This window comes from Macaca mulatta, chromosome 2, assembly GCF_049350105.2.
Source record: "Macaca mulatta isolate MMU2019108-1 chromosome 2, T2T-MMU8v2.0, whole genome shotgun sequence".
In the NCBI taxonomy this organism is placed as follows: Eukaryota; Metazoa; Chordata; class Mammalia; order Primates; family Cercopithecidae; genus Macaca; species Macaca mulatta.
Genome location: NC_133407.1, coordinates 149,778,443 through 149,803,048, shown reverse-complemented (window position 1 = coordinate 149,803,048; position 24,606 = coordinate 149,778,443). Strand labels below are relative to the sequence as shown.

Here is a 24,606-nt window from a genome sequence, read left to right as displayed (position 1 = left end):
GAGTGAGACTCATCTTTCTGTAACCCAGCCTCCTCTTGCATATGACAGCTGCTTAATGCAAGACACTTTCAGACATGAGGAGGGAAGATGGCAGGGAACAGGTGACTGCAGCAATCCCTGTGGCTCTGTGAGGGCAGGAATTACTTAGGGACCCCGGCTGTGGATCACAGAGACTTTCTGAGTTCCAGAACTCTGTGGGATGCTTTCCTATGAGCAGATATTACCACCTCAGAGAGGATGAAAGGCCAAGACAGGGTCAGGTAGACTTGAGATCAGGGATTTCAAGCAAAAAGGTTGACCAGACAGGAATGAGTAGACACTGCATAAGATGATCTTACTGTCATGAGCTGGCAGGACAAAACAAGCCTGTGGTCTCCAGTGGCCATTTAGAAATCTCAGACACAAATTTAGAGACTTTAGTCTAAGTTCTAGGCAATACTACAAACACTTTTTGAGCTTAGGCATTATTTATTCAGAATAATAACTAGTGTGAGTTCAGAACCTCATCATTCACATACAGAGCTCATGGGATCTTCATAATCACCCTGCATTTGAAACAGGAGCTATTATCCCCATTTTAGAGATGAGAAAACTGAGGCTGGCAAGGGCAGATCCTGGAGCCTCTGGTCCTGATGTTTACTAGCTGTGTGACTGCGGGCAAATTGCTTGACTTTTCTGTGCCTCAAAATCCCCTAACTGTAAGGAGGAGGGAGAAGAGGTGGCTGGGGAGAGAAGGGCCTTAGGAGAAAACCAGGCCCCACTGTGGCTCCTCCTCATGGGAGGCTGGAGGAAGGTCTTAAAACATAGATCCTGGCTGGGGTGGCTACAAGAATAGATGGCTATCTGTAAAATAGGGGAAGTAACAAATAAAGCAAGACATAAATAAAGAGGAGAAGTACCTATTTTACAGAGTTGTTGTAAGGATTAAAAAGACAACTTCTGTAAAGCATCTAGCACATACTAGGCAAATGGTAAATACAAGAACATAAAGAAGTCTGGGCTCCTAAAACACCACTGCCTTTGTTTCTAATCTATAGTGCTGAGTTGAGACTGCAACTTCCACACAGGGATCCAGGAGGGTTTTGCAGGCATATCATGGAGGGAATAAAAACAGGACAAAAAACCCAACGAATACCACCTTGCTAGGAATAGCCACATTGAGTGTTCATTTCTTTAATTTTTAAAAATGAGTAAGCAGACAATCTTGTACCCTTTGAATGCCCAATAAAAATGTTCATTATGCAAAACAGTACAACCTTTTTCATTTTTTAATAATATTGTAAATATCTCAGAAAGGATGTATTGTTTCTAATGAATATCAAAAAAGTCATCACAATGACATGTTCCCCTGCCCCAACATTGCCCTCCCCGCCCCCAAAGTTACCCAAATACTAGTAGGAAATTACAAAAAACAAAAAACAACAATCCACCCTCCGCCCTGCCCCATGAGTAGTGTTAAGTGAGTCAAGTGTTAACAGCCACATGTACGATATGTGTGTGTCGGCGAAGGCGGACCACAGGGATCTGTGCATCCATGAGAGTTGGTGTAGAGAACCTGTAGCAGCAGCAGTGGGAAGCCTCCTTGCCCGGGGCCTACTGGGAAGACAGCAGCCAAGGATAAACACAAGCAGGGCCCCAGCCTGGCCCTTCCTGGGTCCGCAGAACCAGACAGCTCAGGGAGACGAGAGTGGGATGGTAGCTTGCCCATAAGAAGTTGGGCAGGCCTGAGCTGTGTGCACAGGGGGCCCAGGCTAGGCTTCCTGTCCTGCCCAGTGGGGCACTGGGCATCTCTCAGCAGACACAGGCTTCAGATCGGGGCTGGCCAGAGCAGAGACGCTGGGGGTTTGTAGACTTTTGGGTGAATCAAACACAGAGGACCCTTACAGGAAACTAAAGCCTTGGTTTAGAGAAAGCCCACATTTCCACCAAACAGTATTGGGAACCTACAGAAAGAAGAAAGAGGGTGCCTTCCCCACCCTCATATAGCTCAGAAACCAAGGTAGAGGCTTGATATGAAGTCCAATTAAAAAAGAAGAACGGTATCAGCCAGAGAGTTCTGCAGCCAGGCTGGCTGGGGAGCAGTGCCAGACTCCAGGTCCCATGGAGGGAGGAGCCAGCGGGATGCCCAGGTCTTCCCTCCAGTGAGAGCTGACACTTCTCTCTGCCAAAGAAGGGAGGGAAGGTGGCAGGGAACAGGTGACTGCACCTGTAGCCTTGCGCCTGGCCACAGGAGCAGGTAGAATGGCTCCTGAACCAGGGGCAAGGATGGGAGAGAACTGAGAGGGAGGATGGTGGTAGGCAGACGTTAGGGGACAAGAGGAGGGAGAAGAGGTGGCCTGGGATAGAGAAGGGCCTTAGGAGGAAACCAGGCCCCACTGTGGCTCCTTCTCATGGAAGGCCGGAGGAAGGTCCTAAGACATAGATCCTGGCTGGGGTGGCTGCAAGAATAGATGGCTGCTTCCCCACCCAGAAAATCAGTCCCCAAGGCAACTCCAGCCAGCCCTGCCAAGGGTGGAGAGGCAGAGCCGGGGCTAAGAGCAGCTGACCAGGAAAAAATGGCAGGCCAGACAGAGGAGCCCCCGCCATGGGGGCTGAGGACCCACTGGTGTCCAGAGAGCAGGGCTACCCACAGATGAGATGAAATTAGAGTTTTAGGGAAAACACACATCAACACCACACCATTTCTACAATAAACTTGATTTTAAATAAGCAGGTGGGGAGGAGGTACAACTGGGAGGGCAGAGATTATTGCCTGCAAGTCTTCAGAGGAAGCCAAGGTCCATGGCAGGTCTGCGAGCCAGCAAGGCACACAAAGAGAATCCCTAAGAGATAACCCAATCCGGCTCCTCCTCCCATTTGGGAGATGGGGAAACTGAGGCCCAGGGAGGGAAAGGGAGTGCCCAAGGTCACTTCATGGGATCAGGGCAGAGGGGGGTCTCCAGCCCAGGAGTCCTGAGTCTGCTGAACCTTTTCTTCTCTGCCACATAGCCTTGCTGTCTGCAAACCCAGTGTCCCTTGGAAAGGGAACGTTTGAAGGAAAACTACTGGGAAGACAGCAGCCGAGGATAAACACAAGCAGGGCCCCAGCTTGGGGCCATACCCTGGGGTATGGAGGAGGGGCGGCTGTGGATGGTCAGAGACAAACATGGGACACAGAACAGTCATTAAAAGGCTGACAGAGGAGGACAGCCATCACTCCCCACCCCACCTGGCCCAAGACCCCAGTAAAAAAAGTTTTACAATATTATACACTTCTTCTTAATCCCTAGAAAGCATTGATTAAAACTGCCCTAGGACAGAAGATCTGGCAGTCACTGTACAGTGTTATCTCTTTGTAGTGGTTACTTCCATGATGACTGGGGGCGGGGAGGGGATATGACTTTAGAGCAGTGTACAGTGGCCACCTTAAAATTAACTTGTTAATAAATCCTGTGCAAAACAAGCAAGCCCCTACCATTAGGTGAAGCATGGGGTTCAGGAATTCATTTACACACATGGGGGGAAGAAAGGAAGAAGAGCCCCAGGTGGCTGGCGGCCGCTCAGAAGTGCGTCTCCTTCTCTGTGATGGCTGCGATGGTCCCGTCGCTCTTGAGTTTGGCATCACAGTCATTAACTGTCACCATCCGTGGGCTCACCCCAAGCTTGCCCCGCATTTTCAGATCTGTGCTGGGGGTCGTCAACTTCTGAAGTTTCTGGATGGTTGGAGAGGAGGGAAAGATCTGAGTGATTAGCTGCCAGGGTCCAGGGTCTGCCTTGGCCTCTCCCAAGTACACGGGGGACACCTGGGTGCTGAAGAATTCTCAGACTAAGGTCCGGGCCCCAGCTTGGCCTCTTACGGCTCTGCCCTCGATGATGAACAATCTCCCTGGGTCTCAGTTTCCTCCTCTGGAAAATGGGGACGGTAGAGGTCCCTACTCCTGGCATTAGGTCAAGAGTAAGGAGAGGCTATGGAAAGTACTTAGCCTCACACCTGGCTAGGAAAGGTGGCTGGGACTCAGAGCTGTCATCAGGGTCCCTGCCTCGTGCCTGCCCTTGGGGGACAGTGAGAAGCTGGGGTGTGAATCACTGGGTGGGAATGCATCTCCAGGGCTGTTTACAGGACAATTGCTGGATACCTGGGTGCGTTTCCCATGGAAGGGGTGCCATCATGTGGGGAAGGTGTAGCGTGTGTTGGGTGTTCCTCCAGCTGTGCTCAAAGGTAGAAGCATTAACACAAAGCCCAAGGCTCACAGCCTCAGGCCGCCTTGCAAAGCAGCCAGCACCAGGTGGCTAGCTCTGATGGATGCAGACTCCTGTCCCACGGCCCTGCCCCTCAGACCAGATGTGGCCCTGCCTCAGGCCCCTATCCCTCCGCTTCATCTGCACTCCCCAAGTTTCCTGGGAGAAGACTCCAAGCTAGGATTTAGGGGGTGCTTTCTGGGCATAAACCCTTTCCCAAGGAAGGCTGCAAAGCCTTTTGGGTGGCTGGTTTCTCAGGATCAAGGCTCTGCCTTCTCTTTCAGATCCTGCTGTGCCTGCTGGGGCACACTGTGCCCCAGACTCTGGCACAGATCTGGGGCTACAGCATGGGTTCCAAAGCCAGGCGCTTGGGTTTGTGTTCTGGCTCTACCATTTAACAAGGGCAAGAAGCTTAACCCCCTGTCCCTCAGTTTCCCCATCTGTAAAGGGGGATAATAATGGTACCTGCCTTCCGGGGTTAGTATAAGGATCAGATTAGTTGAGTGGGGTCACCATGTTACCTTCCATTCAGTAGGATGCATCCTCAGAGCACCTCTCTGAGGCACCTCTATCCTCATTTTCCCCTCTAGATCCCTCCCATCCCCCAGCAGCAGCTTTGTGGGAACTGAGGCTCAGGGTAGTGGACTACCTGGCACAAGGACTCTTGGTGAGGAAGACCTGGAAACTGGGTCTGATGCCTCCAAAGAATTCCCTCTTTAATAAACCCTGCTGTCCACGTTGGCAGGTGTGTGAGCTCAGGGAGATGGAGGGGGCTTAGGAAAGAATGCTCCCTCTCCTGCTTTCTCCCGCACACTAGGCCTGAGATGATCTCTAGAGGATTTAGCAGGCAACACCAGGCATTTCTGAACACCAAAAGATCATCTGGAAGTTTGGGCAGGGGCCTTCCAGTGGTCAAGGTTTTAAGGCCCCAGGTCAGCTCCCCTCTGGACATGTTTGGCCTGAGATCAGAATTAACCAACTGCCCTCGACCTACAGGTGCCAAGGAGCCTGACTTGCTCTGGGGCGTGAGCAAGCTTGAGAAAGAGACCTTCCTTAGTGGCTGGCTCCTTCTGGCTGGATGCATGGCTATTTCTGGAGCCCAGGCCCCTCAGTGGGCAGGCAGGTGGGCTGGGTGTAGCTGCCTCTGAGCTGGAGCTTGCATTCTGGCTGTGCATACCCCCACTCCCCATCGCCTCCCAGGTGGCCAAGTTCAACTCCTGCAGTCCCTGGGGTGTGGCCTTGGGGCAGAGACAGGGCCGCACAGTAGAGTGCAACTGGTCCAGCAGAAGAAGGTGAGGCAGCAAAACTCAGGGGATAGGATCACACATGTCAGAGTCTCTGCTGTATCCTTCAGAAGCTGTGTGCCCTTGGGCAAGTTGCTTCACTTCTCAGTACTTCAGTTTCCTCATCCATGGAGACAAAAAGAATCTCCACCCCCCCAGGACTGCTATGCGGATTAAATGACTTAGTATTTGTAAACTGCTTAGAACAGCGTCTGGCACACAACAAACACCCTGTGCTGTATACTAAATAAGCAGAAACCCACTCAAACCGCTGCCAGCGGTAGGGAAGGAGAGTGAATAGGGAGTGCCGCTCTGGAGTAAGATGGGCTCGGTAACGATTCAGTTGCTGACAAAGGACCACACACTGTAGGACTCCAGTGACAGGAAACATCCAGGGTAGGCAAATCCACAGAGACTGAGTCGATCTGTGGTTGTCTGGGGGTGGAACAAGGGTTAACGGTGAATGGGCATGAGGACTCTTATTAGGATGATGGAAGTATTCTAAAACGGATTCATGACAATGACCGCATATTGTGGAACATTACTAAAAATTGTTTAATCGTATAGCTGAAATGGGTTAATTTTAGGATATCTAAAATCTACTTTGATGAAATTGTCTTTAACAATGTGATCTGCTAACTGTTGGCTGTGTAACCGCAGGCAAGTGACCTGATTTCTCTGAACCTGTTTCCCCTACCTGCTAACTGCAGAAAATGATGCCTGTCGCCCCAGTTTGCTCTGAGGATGGCAGGAGATACAGCAGGTAGACAGCCTGGCAGGGTGACACGTCAGAATGATTGGGATTCACAGAACAGTCAGTGCTAACACTTGTTACCCTCTGGTCCAGGACAGGATCCCAGGGCTTTTCCTATATGAACTCAGTGAGTTCTCACAGCCTCTATAAGTTAGATACTGCAGTTATCCCATTTTACAGACAGGAGGACAGAGGCTTGGCTCCTAGAAACTGGCTCAGCCAAAAGACCTCACAGAGACACCTTGGGCACAACCATGCTGATAAGCATTGGTCAGAGAGGAGTTTGCCACAGCGCCCGCCGAGGCAGATGGGCACATGGTCATCGCGCACCGTGCAGATGAGGAAACTGGGACCCAAGGTGCGAACCCTGCCCACATGCACCAGCCCTCCTGGGGCAGTCTCACCTCGGGCAGTGTCCCCTGTGTCTTCCACACCTTGATGCAGATCCAGAGCGGGATGCAGAGCATGGAGGACAGGGCCATGAGCCAGCCAATGCCATAGCCCCAGGCTGGGTAGGTGTAGACGTTGTTGTACTTGAGTGGCTTGTACTTGACCAAGAAGAAGATGAAGATCCCCTGCAGAGAGATGGGGGCAGGTGCCTGGGGGATGGGCCCTCAGCCCTGCTAGGCAATGAGGGGTCTCGGGCCCAGGCAGACCAGCAGGAGGCTGGCAGGGGAGGAGGCTGGCCCCATTTCACAGCCGTGAAAGGTGAGGCCCTGCCAGGACCACAGTGAGCTTGAGGCACAGCAGGCTGGAGCCCCATCCCACAGGCAACAGATGCTCAGGGAACTCGGCCCTGGGTTCTGGGACCTCGCTGGGCTGTGAGAACCTCTCCCCACCCCCAGGAGCCTCTTCCCCAGCCTCTGCCCAGTTAGGAATTTTTATTTTTTCTAGTTACTCCTTGAGACTGGTTTCAAAGTTGCTTCTCAGAACTACCAAGGTCTGTGAAGATGCTGAGTTACATCCAGTGCCAATAAAGGGATGAGTGATTGGGCGTTTTTTAATTAAATGTCTGCTCAGAAAGGCCCTGCTGTGGTCCGGTCTTGGGCAGAGCATGAGCCCCAATGTCACCCTCAGCTCTGCTGCCTTCATGGTTAACAACAAGACAGGGACAGGTCTTTGTTCCCCACATAGTCCTCAGCCCTCTGAGGCAGATCCAGTGCCTGATTTGCCTATGCAGAACCTGAGGTCCTGAGAAGGGAAGCGGTGTGCTCCTGGTCACACGGCAGCACTGGGATCCCAATGAGGCTGCTCCCTGGCCAAGCCCAGAGCCTGTGCCCATGGGTGCGGCTTTGCAAAGCAACCTGAACCAGGGGACATCAACCTCCTCAGGTCCAGCTTCGGCCAGGCTGGGGGCTGCGGAGTGGAAACGTGGGTTGGGGGGTAGGTGGGTGGGTAGATGGCTGGAGGTGGCTCCTGGTGGGGCCCTTACCGCACAGATCCCAGGAGTCACGATCTTCCAGCACCACTTAATGAGCGACGGTGGCCGGTAGCCTATCATGTCTTCAATGTTATCATAGAACCGGTTGCTTCCTGTCCGGAATAAATCAGATGGGCACATACACACCCCAGAGAAGTTTTGTACATGAGTCAGGGGAATGGCTAGGAGTGTTTGCGTTCTCCAGCCTGAGACAGAAAAACTGCTGCAGGAACCTTTGTATTGCTTAAATAACGACCAGGATGTTACATGTGTGAGGTTTCAGAATAAAAAGCAGCAGGAGGGATGCTGGCCCACTACTGGAGACAGCTCTCCTGGCCTCAGGCCCAGGAAATGATGAGTTGCTGGGAGAAAGGTGGAAGGTGATCCCTTTGGAGGCAAGGCAATCAGGGGTGGGGATGAGGATTTCTTTCTTTTTTTTTTTTTTTTTTTTTTTGAGACGGAGTCTCACTCTGTCGCCCAGGCTGGAGCGCAGTGGCTCGATCTCGGCTCACTGCCAGCTCCACCTCCCGGGTTCACGCCATTCTCCTGCCTCAGCCGCCCGAGTAGCTGGGACTACAAGTGCCTGCCACCACGCCTGGCTAATTTTTTGTATTTTTAGTAGAGATGGGGTTTCACCATGTTAGCCAGGATGGTCTCCATCTCCTGACCCCATGATCCGCCCACCTCGGCCTCCCAAAGTGCTAGGACTCTACAGGCATGAGCCACTGCGCCCGGCCGGGGATGGTGTGAGAAGGGAAGTGGTGTGCTCCTGGTCACATGGCAGCACTGGGATAGCAATGAGGCTGCTCCCTGGCCAAGGCCAGAGCCTGTGCCCATGGGTGCAGCTTTGCAAGGCAGCCTGAAAAGGGGATAAGGATTTCGAAGGCAGGGGCCTGGCAGGGCTGCTACAGAGCAGGGGCCTGCAGAGGCATCCATTCCCAAGCCACACTCATGGCAGGAGTGACCATCACTGAGCCCAGCAACCCTCACCCACTTGTTGGGCTTGGGGAGCAGGAGGACCTGAGGTGGTTGTCTATGGAAGGCCAGGCACCATGCAGGCTGCTGCTCGACTACACTTTCTCCTACTTGGAGACATGTTGATGACTACTGTTATTTTACAAAGGGGAAAACTGAGTCTCAAGGGCAGAAGAACTGGCCCAAGATCATAGTGCCTGAGCCCTGAACCCCTTCCTGTGCTGCAGGGTGTGAAAGCAGGAGGCCTCCCAACAGTGGGAAAGGGCCAAGGAATCCCTGAAGAGAAAGAAGAGGCCAGTATAGACCAAGACAAGCCACAGAGAACCAGAGCCCACCAGAGTCCAAGCACCAGGATCCTGGGCACCCGGTGGGCAGCTGGGGTGTGGACGGGCTTGGTTGCTACTCACCATACACCCAGCCAATGCAGATGCACTCAAAGATGGCCACGAAGAGAAGGCACATCCCACTGGCAGCATAGGAGTCAAAGAGCTGGAAGATGTACATGCCACCCTGTAGGTCGGGGGACAGACACACAGACGGATGGGAGGTGAATGGACAGACGGGAGATCAGGGTCAGCCAGCTGGCCTCAGGAAGGTCCCTCTCTCTGCTCTGTGGCTACCACTGCCAGGAATCAGTTTCTCCCTAGTCTCCCCAGTTTGAAAATTGTACCCTCCCATCTGGGTGCCCCCTAATTTCCTGTCCTTTGGGGGCTGCTGGGACTGCAGATGGTTTGTCTTATCTCAGCCCCTCACTTCCCAGCTCCCCAAGGGCCAGAGACTACACAGAAAATCGAGATGGGGGAGGCTCAGCACCCCTACCTGGATGGCTATAACAGCCTCCTGACTGGCCTCCCTGCCTCCGGCCTCACCCTCTCCAATCCGTCTACATGCCAGCTTTCGGAGGAACCTTTCTCTGAAACGTGCAAATCCAACCAAACACGTGGCAGTTTAAAGTCACCCTTTGGCTCCTTTCAGCCTGCCAGTCAGGGCTGCTGCCCTCCTCACTGGCCTCATCTCCCTTCCCGCAGCCCCTCCTGGACAGACCAAGGGACAGCCTCACCTTCGTGCCTCTACACATGCTATTCCCTTTCACCTGCTAAGTTCCTTCAAAGCTCAGATCAAATGCCACCTCTTTCAGGAAGCCCTTTCTGACGGCCTCATTCTTTCTTTGGGCCTTCACAGCATGTTTTGTGGACTCAACTAAAAAAGGAGGGGATCGGGGCTGGTGCACAGTAGGGGGTGATAAATGTAAGTTAAATCCTGTGGAGTGTGATCTCCATGGGTGGGGGAGTCCAGCTGGCTTTGTCCAGGGTTGGGTCCCAGTTTCTGGCCCAGGGCTTGGCACACAGGCAGTATGTGGTCCATCTTCACGGGATGAAGAAATGACCATAGGCCAGCTCTGTAGCATACAAATCCGTGACGATTGAGTTTAGTGATGACCTAGAATGTGTAAGCTCAGCTGACCAAGGTAATCTGGGAAGGTTTTCTAGGAGGGAGGAGAGGGGAAAGGACACCAGCTGCAGATGTAGGGAGAGTGGGGGTCTCTAAATAAAATCTTTACAATACAATGAGGATCCTTAGGGGATACAGTCAAACTCAGAGGAAATGAAAGTGTCAAAGAGCTAGGAAGGATCAGGTGGGGTGGGATAGTCTGAATACCAGGACAGTGCATTAGGGGGCTGGAATGAAACCTGGAGAGCCTCCCGTGTGTCTTCCATGGGGACTTCCTTGGAGTTCTGCTTCCCCTCTGTGCTCCCAGGGTGCCCTAGGCCTGCTTCCTCCTGTCACTCACAGACCACACACCATGGGACTCGTTCATGTCTTCAACTAGACAGGGAGAAATATCTCAATGCCCACAAGGCCAGACAGATGATACGACTGAGAAAAGGGGGCTGGGTGTGGTACCAGGGAGTGGTGGGGACCGTGGCTAACTGGAGAGTACGGGCCCCATCTAGCTACACACCTCTGGAGGGCAGTTGCTGGGGAATGCAGCTGTGAGGCCAGATCTGCAGATTTTCTGGAAGACACCAGAAATACAGATTTTTATGGGAAATTTTTCTGTTATAATTGTTGGCAACTTCGTGTTTTTAAAAAACACAGTGAGGGGGAAACAAAATGGATCTCTGAGTGGGCCATGTCTGGCCGGGGTTCTCCCATCTGTGACAACTACAGTGAATATTCTGGTCTGTGGGGGTCAGGAGCAGGTCTGAGGCACCTCTCTGGGGAGTGCGGGGCTTGGCTTTCTGAGTTAATACCTAAGACCTGCCCCCACCTCCAGTTGTTCCCCTCGCATGAACATCATACTTCACAAAGGAACAAAGAAACCTCAATGCAGCATTCAGCAAGCAGCAGGCTGTTTAACCGCTTCCTGTGTCTTCATCCAGTTGGTCCTTCACAGTGCAATTACAAGGCAGGCACTAGTGTTATCTCCACTGTTCACATGGGGAAACTGAGGCACGAAGCAGCGACAACACCTGCTGCAGGTCATCCAGCCAGCTAGTCAAGGGCTGAGGATTGAACCCAGGTCATCTGGATGCAAAGCCCATACTCTCAACCACTCATCACACTGCCTTGGTGGAAGAAAAGACGTTTGTGGCCTATTTTTCTTAGAGCTGAGCTTTAAATGTGTGTAAGTGAGGGAAAGTTCCTTCCAGCAATTACCATGAAGGCCAAGGCAGCACGGCCCATTTGGCAATTGAACTTCTCCAGTGCAATTCATCACAGATAGTCCTCCGAGGATGCGGACGGTTGGCGTGGGAGGCCCAAGCGCCTGCTGACTAACAGTCTTGCGTGACTGCAGCACTGGCTCCCTGATGGCCTCCAGGGGCCATGAAGCACCCCTTGGGCAGATGTGAGGCCTCAGTCAGAAGTTGGGTATCAGAGACTTGGTGAGCTGGGGGCACCTGGGGCAGGCGGTTCAAGAAGCACCCTCCACCACCTGCCTTCTCCAAGCAGCCGATGCCTGTGCCAACATCTGCTCCTCTTGGAATTCTGTCCGTTAGCCTCTTTAACGCATCAGGCTAACCCCCCAATTTGTATGTGACAAGACTGTGACGAGAGACTCTAATTAATCAGTGCTTAATGAGGCCCTGCTTACTGCACTGCCCGGTTTCTCTGAGTGGGGAGAGGTGAGGTGGAAACTGGGAAGCGCCATACCATTTATTTGCTCCAACACTGATTATCACTCTCATTAATGTGACAATGACTGGGCGAGGTAATGATGCCAGCCACTGTGCACTGAGTACCCACCCCATGCCAGGCACTGAATTGGCTCTGAGGTCATGAAGCCAAATGAGGGCTGGCTCCTGTTCTCACGGCCCCTGAGGTCTGGTGGGGGAGACAGGTGAACAGGTGGACCATAGATCACGGTAATGGGGAGGAGGAGACTGAACTGAGCTGCAAACAAAGTGCTAGGGGCTGGGGGCATGAATGAGGAAAGGGACGCTAAGGAGGCTTCCAGGAAGAGGCAGCATATGAGTTGGGAAGTGGGGGGGATGAGTAGATGCAACAAGGTGGCATGAACCCAAATGCTTTCTAGCCTGACCTCAATATTACGTCAGCTGCTTTTACTAATTCTGAGTTCCCTCATTTCCTTCCATGTTTCTTACAAAAACTCTTCTTGTTTCTAGGCAACAGTTCATTTTTTCTTTTTAAATTAATTAATTTTGTGCATATGGGGAGAAAAATACCTAATGTTACCTTCCCAAGATACATAAGAAGGTATTTATTTGACAGAATGGCTATGGGAGGTGGGGGAGAGAAATACAGTTTTCTCAGATGGTCTTAATTTGGAGGTCATGGAGAACCTCTCTTAACCTGCAGGCCCAGCAGGGACAGTGAGAAGAGGGCTACACACAGAAGGCCCAGGCTGGAGCACACGGTGCCCGAAGGTGCCAGTATCATCAGAGATGCCCAGAAAAGCCTGCTCTGAACGCGAGACCACTCATAGGTAACTGTTACAGGGCTAATAGCTGACACTGTTGCTTCACCCGGAAGTTATTCTGAGGGATGGCCCAGGCGTCCATGTGCTCACCATGACAGATCAACCCAGCGTTCCCCTGGTGAGTGTGACTCCCCTCTGTGAATAACAGCAGCGGCCTTTAGCTGAGCACTTGCACATGAAGACACTGTGCTGAGGGCTTGATGAGAACTTCCATTAGATCCTCACCATGACCCGCTAGGAGGAAGCATAAACCGAGTGGCAGAGGGCACTAGACCTGACCCAGGTCACACAGCTGGTCACTTTCAGAGCTGGGAGTTGACGTCACACACCCACTTCACCCCGTGCAGCACAAACCATGCCACTCACCTCCGTTAACATCACGAGGCCCAGAAAATAGGAGATAACAGACAAGGCTAGGATGAGCAGCTCCCGCCGGTAACCCCTCCGGAAGACCTTGGGGTACATGTCCACCACGGCAGTCACCAGGCTTTCCACACACACAAACTGGACGGGGAGATACGATGGTGTGAAACTCAAGGAAAAGGCTGCTCCTGGGGGCCCAGGCTCTGAGCAAGCGCAGCAGGCCTGAACCCTGGGCTTCCTTCATTCCCACACCCACTGATGCAGACGAGGGGCCGGAGAATAACAGTAATCCCAGAACTAGCGGAGCTCCAGTCATGCCCATTTAACAGATGAGGATGCTGAGGCTCAGAGGTGGGGAGTGACCTGCCCAAGATTATTCAGCAAGGATGTGGCAGTAAGGACTTGAGCTGGGGTCTCCAGACTCCAAATCTAGTACTCCTCCTTCTCCCGCATGCTGCCTGTCACATGCCTATGTGCTGGGCTCTGTGCTGGGGTCGACAACTTAAATGAGACCAGCCCCTGCCCTTGAGGCAAGGCTGGGGTTTCTGTGCCTGTAGTGGGAGCTACGTGCTCTGCTGACGGCAGGCTCTGGTCTGTCTCTGTGGTCTCCGGGGTTGGGATGCTTCCCTGCTCTTTGTTTCTGGCAGATGAGGCCCCTCTGTTGGGTGGAGGGCAATCAGAGGTGAGCCAACTTCCAGCTCTTTGTCTCTGCTGGGTGTCTTTGGGCCCCAGCCAAACGGTGCAGGCATCAATGGCTGAGTTTGAGCCACTAAGTATCTGTATCTTGTGTGCTGAGCACAGGACCAGCTACACGGTATCTGCCCAGTTCCTACCCACCCATTAACAGCCAGCCTGAATATCCTAAGATACCAACCGCCCCCTTACCTGGTTTTCACGGCACTGGGGGCAGATCTGCATGAACTTTTTCCTGATCACTCTTGTCCCCCACTCAGGACAGCCCAACCCTCTCCTCTGTGTCCTGAGTACACCCCTCACCCTGGGGGCCGTTGCCTGATTATATCTGTCTCCTTACAAGCAGGTGGGATCCTGGAGGGCAAGGGCCACATCATTGTAATCTATCTATTTCCTGTGTCTAGCTCCGGGCCCCTGGCACAGAGGAGGGAAAGGCTCAGGAAATGTTTGCCACATTAATAATAATAACAGTAATGATAATAGCAAACACATCATACCTGCGACAACGTGCCAGGCTCTGTTCTAGGCAGTTAGCATACATTAATTTATGTAGTCTCTCCATGGTCTGTACTATTATTATCCCCCTTTTGTAAATGAAGACACAGAAGCACAGAGGAGGGAGTACGCAATTTACCCAAGGTCACGCAGGCGGTAAGTGGCAACGCCTGGATTCGAATGAGGCGATCTTGCTCCAGAGCTGGGCTTTACCCACCCCACTGCCCTGCCTTGAGGGAGGGAGGAGGAGTTAAGGGTTCTTTTGCCAGCCACCTTGTTGGGAAGCACCCCTTCCATGGAGCCATTTGTTGGCTCCAAATCCTTTCTGATTTACCTCTGCCTCCTCAGAAAAGGTGTTTCAACACTCCTTGTGCAGACAAAGGGAATGAGGCACAGAGTGGCAAGGTGACTAGCCCAAGGCACACAGCTCGCAAGTCGTGGGGCTGGGACTCAAGCCCAGGCTGTGGCCTCGCAGCTGCTCCGCCTCAGCAGCAAGGGCTGGCTCTGTCTATCCTTTCTCCAGGTCCTAGGGAAGAGGATGGGATGCTAGGGAGGTTGTTTTATCCAGGACTGAAACTGACGAGACACCTGCACTGTGTAGGCCAAGAGGCAGACAGGCCCGCGTGCACGTCCCAGCAAGTCACTCAGTATCTCTGAACCTCAGTTTCTTCTTCTATAAAATGGAGGCAATGAAAGGACCCCCCCGCAGCCCATGTGGTTATGGTGACAATGAACTGAGAATGTATCCAAGGCACACAGCAAGGGTAGCACGCATGGGGGTAGGCAGTGGCCGCCACTTTTTGTGCCAGACCTTGGGCCCCCAGGCCCAAGTGCTGGCTTAGCTCAGCCCAGGGACTCCCGAGCCGAGGCCCCAGCCCCTGCCTCCCTCTGCTAGGCAGGCCTGGCCTGTCACGCATAAGCTGTCAATCCCTCCAAGGCCTCTGCCTGCAACAGCAACAATAAGGGAAGATTATCAGCAGAAACACCCGGTGATTTGGCTCAGCAGCCTCTGGGAAACTGTTCAGGGGAAGAAATTGGACTCGACTGGCTTGACAGACACACTGGCTGTGGGGTTTGGGTGCCAAGTGACTCAACTGGCACAAGGTCATGTGTGAGGGCAGCACTCCCATAGGCTGGGCTGGGTGTGTCTCCCCACTTCACCTGGGGGCCCAGGGTGTCTGACTGCTTTGCCTGCAGAGCTGCCCGCACAGCACAGCGCTGGCTGGCCAAGACCTAGTCTCCTAGGCAGGGAGGCTGTGGCTGGGGGAAGTTCTCCAGGGCTCCTAGGGAAAACTGCTACACGGAGTAGCAGGCAAAGCGTGGGTTTCAGGGACTGATGGGGGAATAGTCTGGGAAAGAGGCTGGGGACCTGGGATGGGAGGCTGGAGTGTGCTCAGTGTGGGAAGCGAGCGCCTGCCGCTGTGTGACAACAAAGGGAAACTGAGTGCATGGGTGAGTTACTAGCTCCAGGTCTATCCCCTTTGCCAGGGAAGGAGGCTGCCAAGCAGAGGCAGGTCGGCAAGGGGCCTCTAGGGAGGGCCAAGCACAGAGGCAGGCAGGTGGTGGCGGGGCAGAGCTGGTGGTGGCATCCAGGACAGAGACGGAGGAAGGAAGAGGAGGTGCTTTTGTATGTGTCCGTGTCCTCAGTGACTGGGTTGGGACGGGGACATGCATGCTGTGGGACTCACTCTCTGAGACTCTCTTCTCCTGTGCCTGGCAGTGCTGTTGGCAGGAGTGGTTGAGCAGAAGGGAAGTATTTAGCAAATTTTTCTAAACATGAATTGAGAGTTGGGAATTCCAGTAAGGAAAACAGTATTTGGGGAGGCTTAGAGGGGCTGGAACAGACATTCGTGGGTAAGTGTGGAGCCCACCTGGTGGATGGGGGGGTGCAAGCGTTGCTGGGAGGGAAGAGGAGGGTGGAATGGGGGATGGTGGGCAGGGCCCTGATGCCAGGGCCAGGTGGGAGTGGTTGGGCCTGGGGAGCCACTCTTAAGGGTGGCGTCTGGCCTCCTGGCCCAGGTTCCCCTCCCTCCTGGGCTCCCCCTCCCCATGGCCCCTTACCTGGCTGTCCAGGCCTAGGAAGATGAGCATCATGAAGAACAAGGTGGCCCACAGCGGGGAGAGAGGCATCATGGTGACTGCCTTGGGGTACGCAATAAAGGCCAGGCCAGGGCCTGGAGTGAGGGAGAGAGAGAAAGCCACTGGGTGGAGCCCCATCCCTCATACCATTGCTAGTTTAATCCAGCATTTACTGAGAGCCTCCTCTGCGACAGGCACTGTGCCTGCCTCTCACTCAAATCACTTGTTTCCCAGCCACCCCAGGCGGTTGGTGCTATTCTGATGCCCCTTTTGCAAATGAGCAAGTTGAGGCAGAAAGAGGTAAACAAGGGCCTTGGAAGGGTAAGGATTCAAGCCTAGGTTGGGCTGATCCATGGACCTTCCTCTAGACATGTCTCTACTGTTCTCAAGGGGCAAGGTGCAGTTTCTTGTTAAAATGCAGATTCTCAGGCCTACCCAGCGATTCTGACTCCGTCTGCCCAAGGGGAGGCAAGGACCAGGCACCCAGTGGTTGTGGTAGGTCGGGTCCAGGCTGGAGAAATGCTCTTCCACCCTGGCAGCCTCTTCCTTTGGCTTCCACTCTCATTTCCAGGTCCACACTCCCTTGTTTTAGTTGCTCCACATAAGAGGGCTGGGTTAACGTGTCCTCGGGATGAACTTTATCAATGTCAGCAGACAGATACCTGAGAGTCGAGCCCTGTGGCACAGTGGTCAAGAGCATAGGCTCTGTAGCCGGGTGTCCTGGGCTCAAATCTGTTTTCTTAGTTGAAAAATGGGGATAATAAAGTCCTACCTAAAAAAAGTAGTTTTGCTAATTCAGTGAGATGACACAATAAATGGAAAGCACTGAAGCAGGTAAATGCTTAATAGACATGAACTCTGATGAGTTTTTACTTTAAAGAGAAGCTTCATTAAGGTATAATTTACACACTAGTTTAACTAGTTTAATAGTTTTAAAAAATGTATATACCCAGATAACCACCATGACAATCAAGCCATGGCAATCAAGCTATAGAATACTGCCATTGGCCCCTTGGGCCCCTCTGCTGCCTCTTCGCCTCCGTTCCTCATCTTCACTTTGGGCAACCATCAATTCAGTTTCTTTTTTCATCCTCGGATTAGTGTTGCCTATTCTACCTAGAAATGGAATTGGTGGGTCATATGCCAATCACGTGTTTAACGTTCTAAGAAATTCCAAACTGATTTTCAAAGTAGCTGTGCCATTTTACAGCACTACCAGCAATGTTTCCAATTTCCCGTGGCTCCACATCCTTGCCAACACTTGATATTGTCAGTCTTTTAAGATGTGTCATTACAGTGGGAGAGAGATATTATATCATAGTTTTGATTTGCATTTCCCTGATGGCTAATGACAAGCTAATGACGTTGAGTATCTTCACATGTTTATTGTCTGTTCATATGTCTTCTTTTGTGAAGTGATGGCTTGATTTTTTTGTCCACTTTTTTTTATTAGGTTGTTTCCTTTTTATTTGATTGTGAGAGTTCTTTATATGTTTAGGATGTAAATCCTTGATCAGAGGAGTTATTACAAATATTTTCTCCCAGTCTGTGGCTTGCCTTTTCATTTTCTTAACGGTGTCTTGTGAAGAGCAGAAGTAAAAACTTTCCAGTTGTTTCCTGCTAGCATGTAAAGAAGTACAATAGATTTTATTTATTTTGTCCTTCGTCCTCACTGAGTTCACTTATTACTTTTTTAGTAGGTTCCTTAGGATTTTTGGCTAAGTCAGTATGTTTATCAAGAACATTTTTATTCTTCCCTTTAATTATTTTTATTGTTCTTGCCTTATTGCACTCTCTAGGAAGTTCATTGCTATACGGTATAGAGGCAGAGATAGCATACATCCTTGCTTTGTTTCTGATTTTAGGGGAACACATTCAATATTTAATAACTGGTAAATTAATATTGGTATAATACCATTAAGCCACAGATCTTACTCATATTCTGCCAGTTTTTCTCCTTTTGCCCCCTTTTCTCTGTTCCAACATTTAATTCAGAACTCCAGATTGCGTTTAGTGGTTGTATCTCTTTAGTCTTCTCCAGTCTTTGCAGTCCCTTAGTCTGTTTTTGGTCTTTTCTAAAATCAACATTTTTGATGAGTTCTGGTTGTTGTTTTGCAGAATGTCTCTTGATGTGGGTTGGTCTGATATTTGCTCATGACTTATGCTGAGGCTGTGCATCTTTTGGCTAGAAAACCACAGCAGTGATGTTATGTCCTTTCTGGTGCATTATATCAGGGGGTACATGTCAATCAATATTATTACTGGTGATGTTTACTTTGATCACTTAAGGTTAAGGTTAAACTGTTGTCTGCTAGGTTTCTCCACTGTAACGTTACTCTTTTTCTCTTTGTAATTGTTAACTCTCTTGGAGGGAAATATTTTGAGATTATGAAAATATCCTGCTTCTACTCCAACTTTTACCTACTGATTTTAGCATCCATTGGTGGGTCTTGCCTGCAACCGTGATTACAATGGTGTTTGCCTAATGGTGATTTGGTATTTCCCTTATTCCTTCTATATTTATTAATTATAATTCTTCTCCAAGGAATAGTGTCCTTTCACACCATTTATTTATTCAATTATTTATATATGTCAGTATGGACTCCTGGGTAGTTTATTCTATGGGTTACAATCCAATACTATCATTATTTATTTTACTGTTCAAGTTATTTCAGTATTGACCATTGGGAGTTCCTTCAGGTTGATTTCCATGGCTTTTTGACATGCCTCCATCCTTTTTTTCTGAGCACTTCCTTATTTTTTGGCATCACAAAAATGTTCTAGCTTCACCTTGTCTTGCCCTAGCTCTGAAATCAACTGCTTTGCCAAGGAGCCCTGTTTTTGTTTTTGTTTTAAAGTGAAGAATAGTGTTTAGAAACCAAGATCTGAGCCCTAGGTGTGCTTATAACTATGGAGTATTATTGCTTGTAAGCTCTCTCAGCACACAAAGATAGGAAATATATGTATATTTATCCATGCATATACACATGAATATTTCTATATCTATCTGTACACAGATGAAAACCATGAGTTTTAATATACTGATACTTCCAATTCCAATAAAAGACATTCTAGCATCTGTCCTTTCCTTATTTTTAACTTCTTTCTCAGTGAAAAATCTATCTATAAAATATTTACCTATTTGTTCAATCCTAATATACACACTTATAACAGTTGCAGAATTGCTACCCCTATGCTAATTGGAGCACAATACAGTTATTTTTGTCTTTAGCCTCATAATATCCAGTCAAGATGCTGTTTCTCAAAGTTACATAGGTTAGTTTTTCCTTCCCCATTCCCTTCAGCATGGTGACATTTTTCATTTGTAGTATAGTTAAGTTCATTTGTTACTATTTATATTCAATTTGGGGTTCCACTACAGAAAAAAAGATGGTTTATTTTGAGTGGTATGTGAAACATTACCAAGACTCAGAGCTAATTTTTAAAAAAGATCTATTCAAAGAAGCACTGCTTTCTTCTCATTCTTCCTCCCTCATTCCCATTCCTCCCTTCTTTCCACCCCTTTTCCGACCATCCCTGAAGGTAACCATTCTTGTTTGTTTCTAGTTAATCCTTTCTGTATTTCTTTTGCACAAATGAGTAGACATATTTTCTCATCTCCCCTTCTTTTTTCACATAATGGGTAGGATACTATAGATATCTGCTTTTTAAAAACTTTTACACATACACATCATTTCAAAAAGTACTCCTCAATTTCTATTTTCTTGATTATTTTATGTTGTAAATGCGTGTTAAATTTTGTTAAAGGTTTTTTAAGCATTGATGAAGCTAATCTTATGTTTTTTTGTTAGATCTATTAACATGGTGCATTATATTAACGGATTTCAATTTCTTGAGATACACTGATGCTTGTTTTGTGGCACAGTATATGGTCTATCTTGGTGAATGTTCCATGTCCACTGGAAAAGAATTGTGCTCTGTAAGTACTGAGTGCAGTTTGATAAATATTAGTGAAGTCATTGTGGTTGATAGTATTGTTCAGATCGCTGTGTCTTTATTGACATTTCATATAATTGTTCTATCATTAGAGAGGGGTGTTAAAATCTCCAACTATGCTTGTGGATTTGTCTATTTTCCCCTCTAGTTCTATCAGTTTTAGCTCCCTATATAACAAATCTCTGCTTTCAGGTACAAACTCACTAGATTGCTATGTCTTCTCAATGAATTGCCCCTTTTATCAATATGAGGTGTTCCTCTTTATCTCTGCTAATACTTTTTGACTTGAAGTTTACTCTGTCCAACACTAATATAGTCAAGCCAGTTTTCTTATGTTTATTGTTTGAATGGTATATCTTTACCCATTCTTTTATACTTTATCTGTGTCTTTAAAGTGTGTCTCTTTTAGACGTTTTATAGTTGGGTCTTTTTTTAAAAAAAATCTGGTCTGATAATCTCTGCCTTTTAATTGGTGTATCTGGTCCATTTAAATTTAATATAAGTGGCCGGGCGCAGTGGCTCACGCCTGTAATCCCAGCACTTTGGGAGGCTGAGGCAGGCGGATCACAAGGTCAGGAGATCGAGACCACGGTGAAACCCCGTCTCTACTAAAAATACAAAAAAAAAAAAAAAAATTAGCCGGGTGCGGTGGCAGGCGCCTGTAGTCCCAGCTACTCAGGAGGCTGAGGCAGGAGAATGGCGTGAACCCGGGAGGCGGAGCGTGCAGTGAGCCGAGATCACGCCACTGCACTCCAGCCTGGGCGACAGAGCAAGACTCCGTCTCAAAAAAAAAAAAAAAAAAAAAAATTTAATATAAGTATTAATATGGTTAGATTTAAGTCTATTATTTTGTATTTGTTTTCTTTTTGGTTTTCTGTTTTTGTTTATTTTGTTTAGTTTTACTCTGTGGCACTTTCCTGCATTCTTCTGGGTTAATAAATATTTTTAATTTTCAATTTTGTTTCATCTATTAGCTTTTTAGCTCTACCTCTTATTATTTTTCTCTAAGCAATTGGACCAAGACTATACATCATAACTTATTCAAGTTAATAACATATCACTTTGCACTTCTACCACACATGTGACACTTTCCACTTCTGATTATTATTCTGACATTTTCTGTCCTCAAACAGACATCTGGACCTAACCATATCAATCATTGCAAAATACAAATGGACCACATACTCCAGTTAAGAGATTATTAGGCTAGATAAAGAAGCAAGACCCAACTGTAAGCTGTGTAAAACTCTCCCCTAGGAGACAGCATCCTGAGTGCAACAGCATCAGAGAGACAGACTGCAGGACGTGCAGGGAAGGTCAGCAAATCTCAGGCACTAGGCGTAGAACAGAACAAAATCTGAGCCCTGCAAGAAGTACATTCTGTCTCCCTGGCTCAGTCTCCAAGGTGTTCTGGGACATCCCACTGAGTGTTCTGGCATCTAATTAAGTATTTTCCAAAAATCATGCCTCAGAAAGTGAGCCCAGATCCTTCTGAGAAAGGGGAGGTGACTACATATTCAGCTGTAACTTGCATTTGCTCCAACTGGCAGACTCCTAAAGAGGGTCTTGGTGTGATTCACACCCCCAATCAGGGGCACAGAGCAGGCTTTCCTGCTTGATGCCAACAGCAACACAAGAAAGCGAGGCAGAAGAGACCAGATCCAGGCTGCACTGCTTATGGACTATATGCTCTTGGATGAACCACTTCATCTTTCTGAGCTACAAGGTCCTCGTCTGTAACAGGCACTGTAAAAGCTAGGACTGCTATGTGAATAGTGCCTGCTGGAGTTGTGCAGGGCATAGTCTGCACAGCCACGAGTGGAGGCCCTGGTGAAACCTATGTTGCAGAGGTGCCAGGAGCATTTCATGAGGTAGTATATGAAAAACACCTGTCTTACAGCCTGACAAGTGGGACAGAGAAAGTCAATTCTAGTGCATCAATTCAATGGAATACCACACAACTCATGATAACAATCTATTTTTACTGAGGGCCAAGCTCCTCATGCTTTATTATAATGGAAGAACTCAGCCTACATAACGCCAAGGATAATATCATCCAGTTTTGATCATCACGCTTATAGGTACATAAGTATGAAAAATCCTAGCGGGATAACCCCAAGGTGTTGCATTGGATTTGAATTTTTTTCTTCTGTTAATGTTTCTCTATTTTTCCACAATGAGTATTCTTTCAGTTTGAATAAGAAAAAGTCCAAAATTTAATTTTAGTTGGCTTTTTTTCTTCTTATCACTCCTCTCTTGGACTCCCTTCCAAAACGGAAGCAATGATAAAATGAACAACAACAGTGCTGTGGCTACTCTGTCTCACGCAACACTATGAGGGAGTTTCAGGGTGTGCACTTTACAGAGGAGGACACGGATTCTCACGGTGAGCAACGCTATTGTTGAGAAGGCAATGATCCCTCCTCACAGGGCTGCCTGTGGTTGAATGTGAGGAAGAGGCAGAGGTGTTTTGTGAAGGGCTAGGTGACCCAGCCATAGTGGGATGGAGTGGGAAGTACATGGGTTTGATAGCCAGATGGCCTGGATTAAGTTCCAGCTCTCTTGCTTCCAGCCTGCGTGTCCTTAGTTAAGTGACCTCACGTCCCTGAGCCTCAGTTTTCTCATCTATAAAATGGTGGTAGCAAAAATGCCACTTCAGAGGGCTGAGCTGAGCATCCTATGAGATGATGTGTGTAACAGTTCCTGTCCAATGAGTAGGTGCCCAGTGATTGAGAGCTCTGATCGTACTCATATCCTCTGGTCTAGCTTGTACCCCTGATTTCAGCAGGGGCCCCTGCATCTCTGATAAACATGACCAAGAGCAAGGTGGACTCTGAGCAGCCATGGAGCAGAGCTTGCTGATCAGCTGCCTCCTTTGACATCCACACCCCGTGGCCTGCCGGTCTTCTGTGGGTCAGAGGGGTGCTTCCCTGACCGCACAGGCCAAACCTAAACAGCCACACCCTGGACCGGAGCTCGAGAGGGAGGTGGGTCAGTTGTCACATGAGTGGGGGCAGGACTGGCCTTGAGTAGATGGAGGCCAGGGAGGCCAGATGCCCTGTGCTGCTCTTAAAAACAAAGTCCCACTGGACATGCTTGTAGGTGAAAAACCTATTTATACTTATCTGAGGTTAGACTCCATTTGTCATGTAAACACAAACTATGTACTTTTTCATGTGCACTTAATTCTCTGGAAATTCAAATACCATGTAAATCAAGGAAACAGTTTCTCACCATTTTGCACAATCACCCAAACGATGATAACCCTGCTTGTGGTGGGTTTGCTACACACACATGTCAATCTCTACTCAAGGCTGTCATGCTCATGGTGATTCTGTGTCTAGAACAGGGAAAGAGAGGGAGGGGGAGGTGCTCTCCAAGCAAAGGGGAAGCATGTCCAAAGGCCCTGAGGGAGGAGGAGAGAGTTAACTTGCAGAAGTGAAGCAGACCACAGTGGTGGGGCAGAGAGTGAGCATGGGGGAATGGTGGGCGGTGAGGCTGGTGAGGCCACAGGAGCCAGGCAACACAGGGCTTTGTGGCCATGCTGAGTCCAGCACTATGAGAAGCCAAGCAAGGCTCTTCATCAGAGAAGACATGTTCAGATTCGCATTTTGAAAAAAAAAAAGAAATCCCTCTGCAGGATAGAGCACGAAGTGGAAGTGACAATAGCAGAGGCAGAGTCCAGTGAAAGGTTTCTGAGCCATCCAGGTGAGCAGTGATGGTGGCCCGGGCTAGTGGGGAGACAGTGGAGCTTGGGAGAAATGAATGAAGTGGGTGATAGCATCTACAAAACTTGGGGATGCCTTGGATTTGGGAGGGAGGAGGTATCGAGGCTTTCCTCCTCGGTAATTCCCAGGATCCTGGATTGTGGATGAATGGTGGGGCCCCTTTCTGAGGCCTTAATCCAGAAGTGTGAGCCAAAGAGGAAGATGGCATTTCCATGATGACCATCACTCCTGGCCTCCCTCGCCGCCTTTTCCATCCCCTCCTTTGGCGAACTTACCTGACTCTGCCACCTCAGCAATGGGTACCCCCTGCTCGTACGCCATAAAACCCAGGACTGAGAAGATGGCAAATCCAGCCACGAAGCTGGTGCCACTGTTCAGGCAACAGAGCATGATGCAGTCCCTGTGGGGAAGCAGCGAGAGGCACTAGGGTCAGAGCGGGCGGAACCAGTGCACAGCTCGAACGTTCTCCACCCGAGCACCATGGCTGTCCTGTGCGGCAGGCAGAGAAGTGCGGGCACAGGCAGCTCCATTTTTCTGATGGAGCACTCATGGTTCAGAGAGGTTAGGTGGCTGGCCCACGGTCACACAGCTTCTCCTGAATTTCTAGAAGATAAGGTAGGTCAGGAATCAGAAGCATGGAGTCAGCGTGGGAAGGGAGGCTGGCACATGGGAAAATGCAGAACTAATGAGAAAATGCT

The 24,606-nt window shown here is 49.5% G+C and overlaps 1 protein-coding gene across 4 annotated transcripts in view; it reads right to left on the bottom strand.

Annotated features, from left to right (window-relative positions):
* Positions 1–1,143: 1,143 nt before the first annotated feature.
* Positions 1,144–24,606, bottom strand: part of SLC6A11 (solute carrier family 6 member 11) — a 124,367-nt gene continuing 100,904 nt past the window's right edge. For 2 of the 4 annotated variants that reach the window (XM_077990162.1, XM_077990163.1), the window contains exons 6-12: positions 24,184–24,308; positions 16,206–16,318; positions 12,960–13,097; positions 9,058–9,160; positions 7,688–7,788; positions 6,660–6,830; positions 1,144–3,692 (exon numbers count right to left, since the gene is read on the bottom strand). In XM_077990162.1, the coding sequence (XP_077846288.1) occupies positions 3,540–3,692; positions 6,660–6,830; positions 7,688–7,788; positions 9,058–9,160; positions 12,960–13,097; positions 16,206–16,318; positions 24,184–24,308 (904 nt within the window). In that variant the 3' untranslated portion in view covers positions 1,144–3,539. 4 annotated transcript variants of the gene reach the window in all.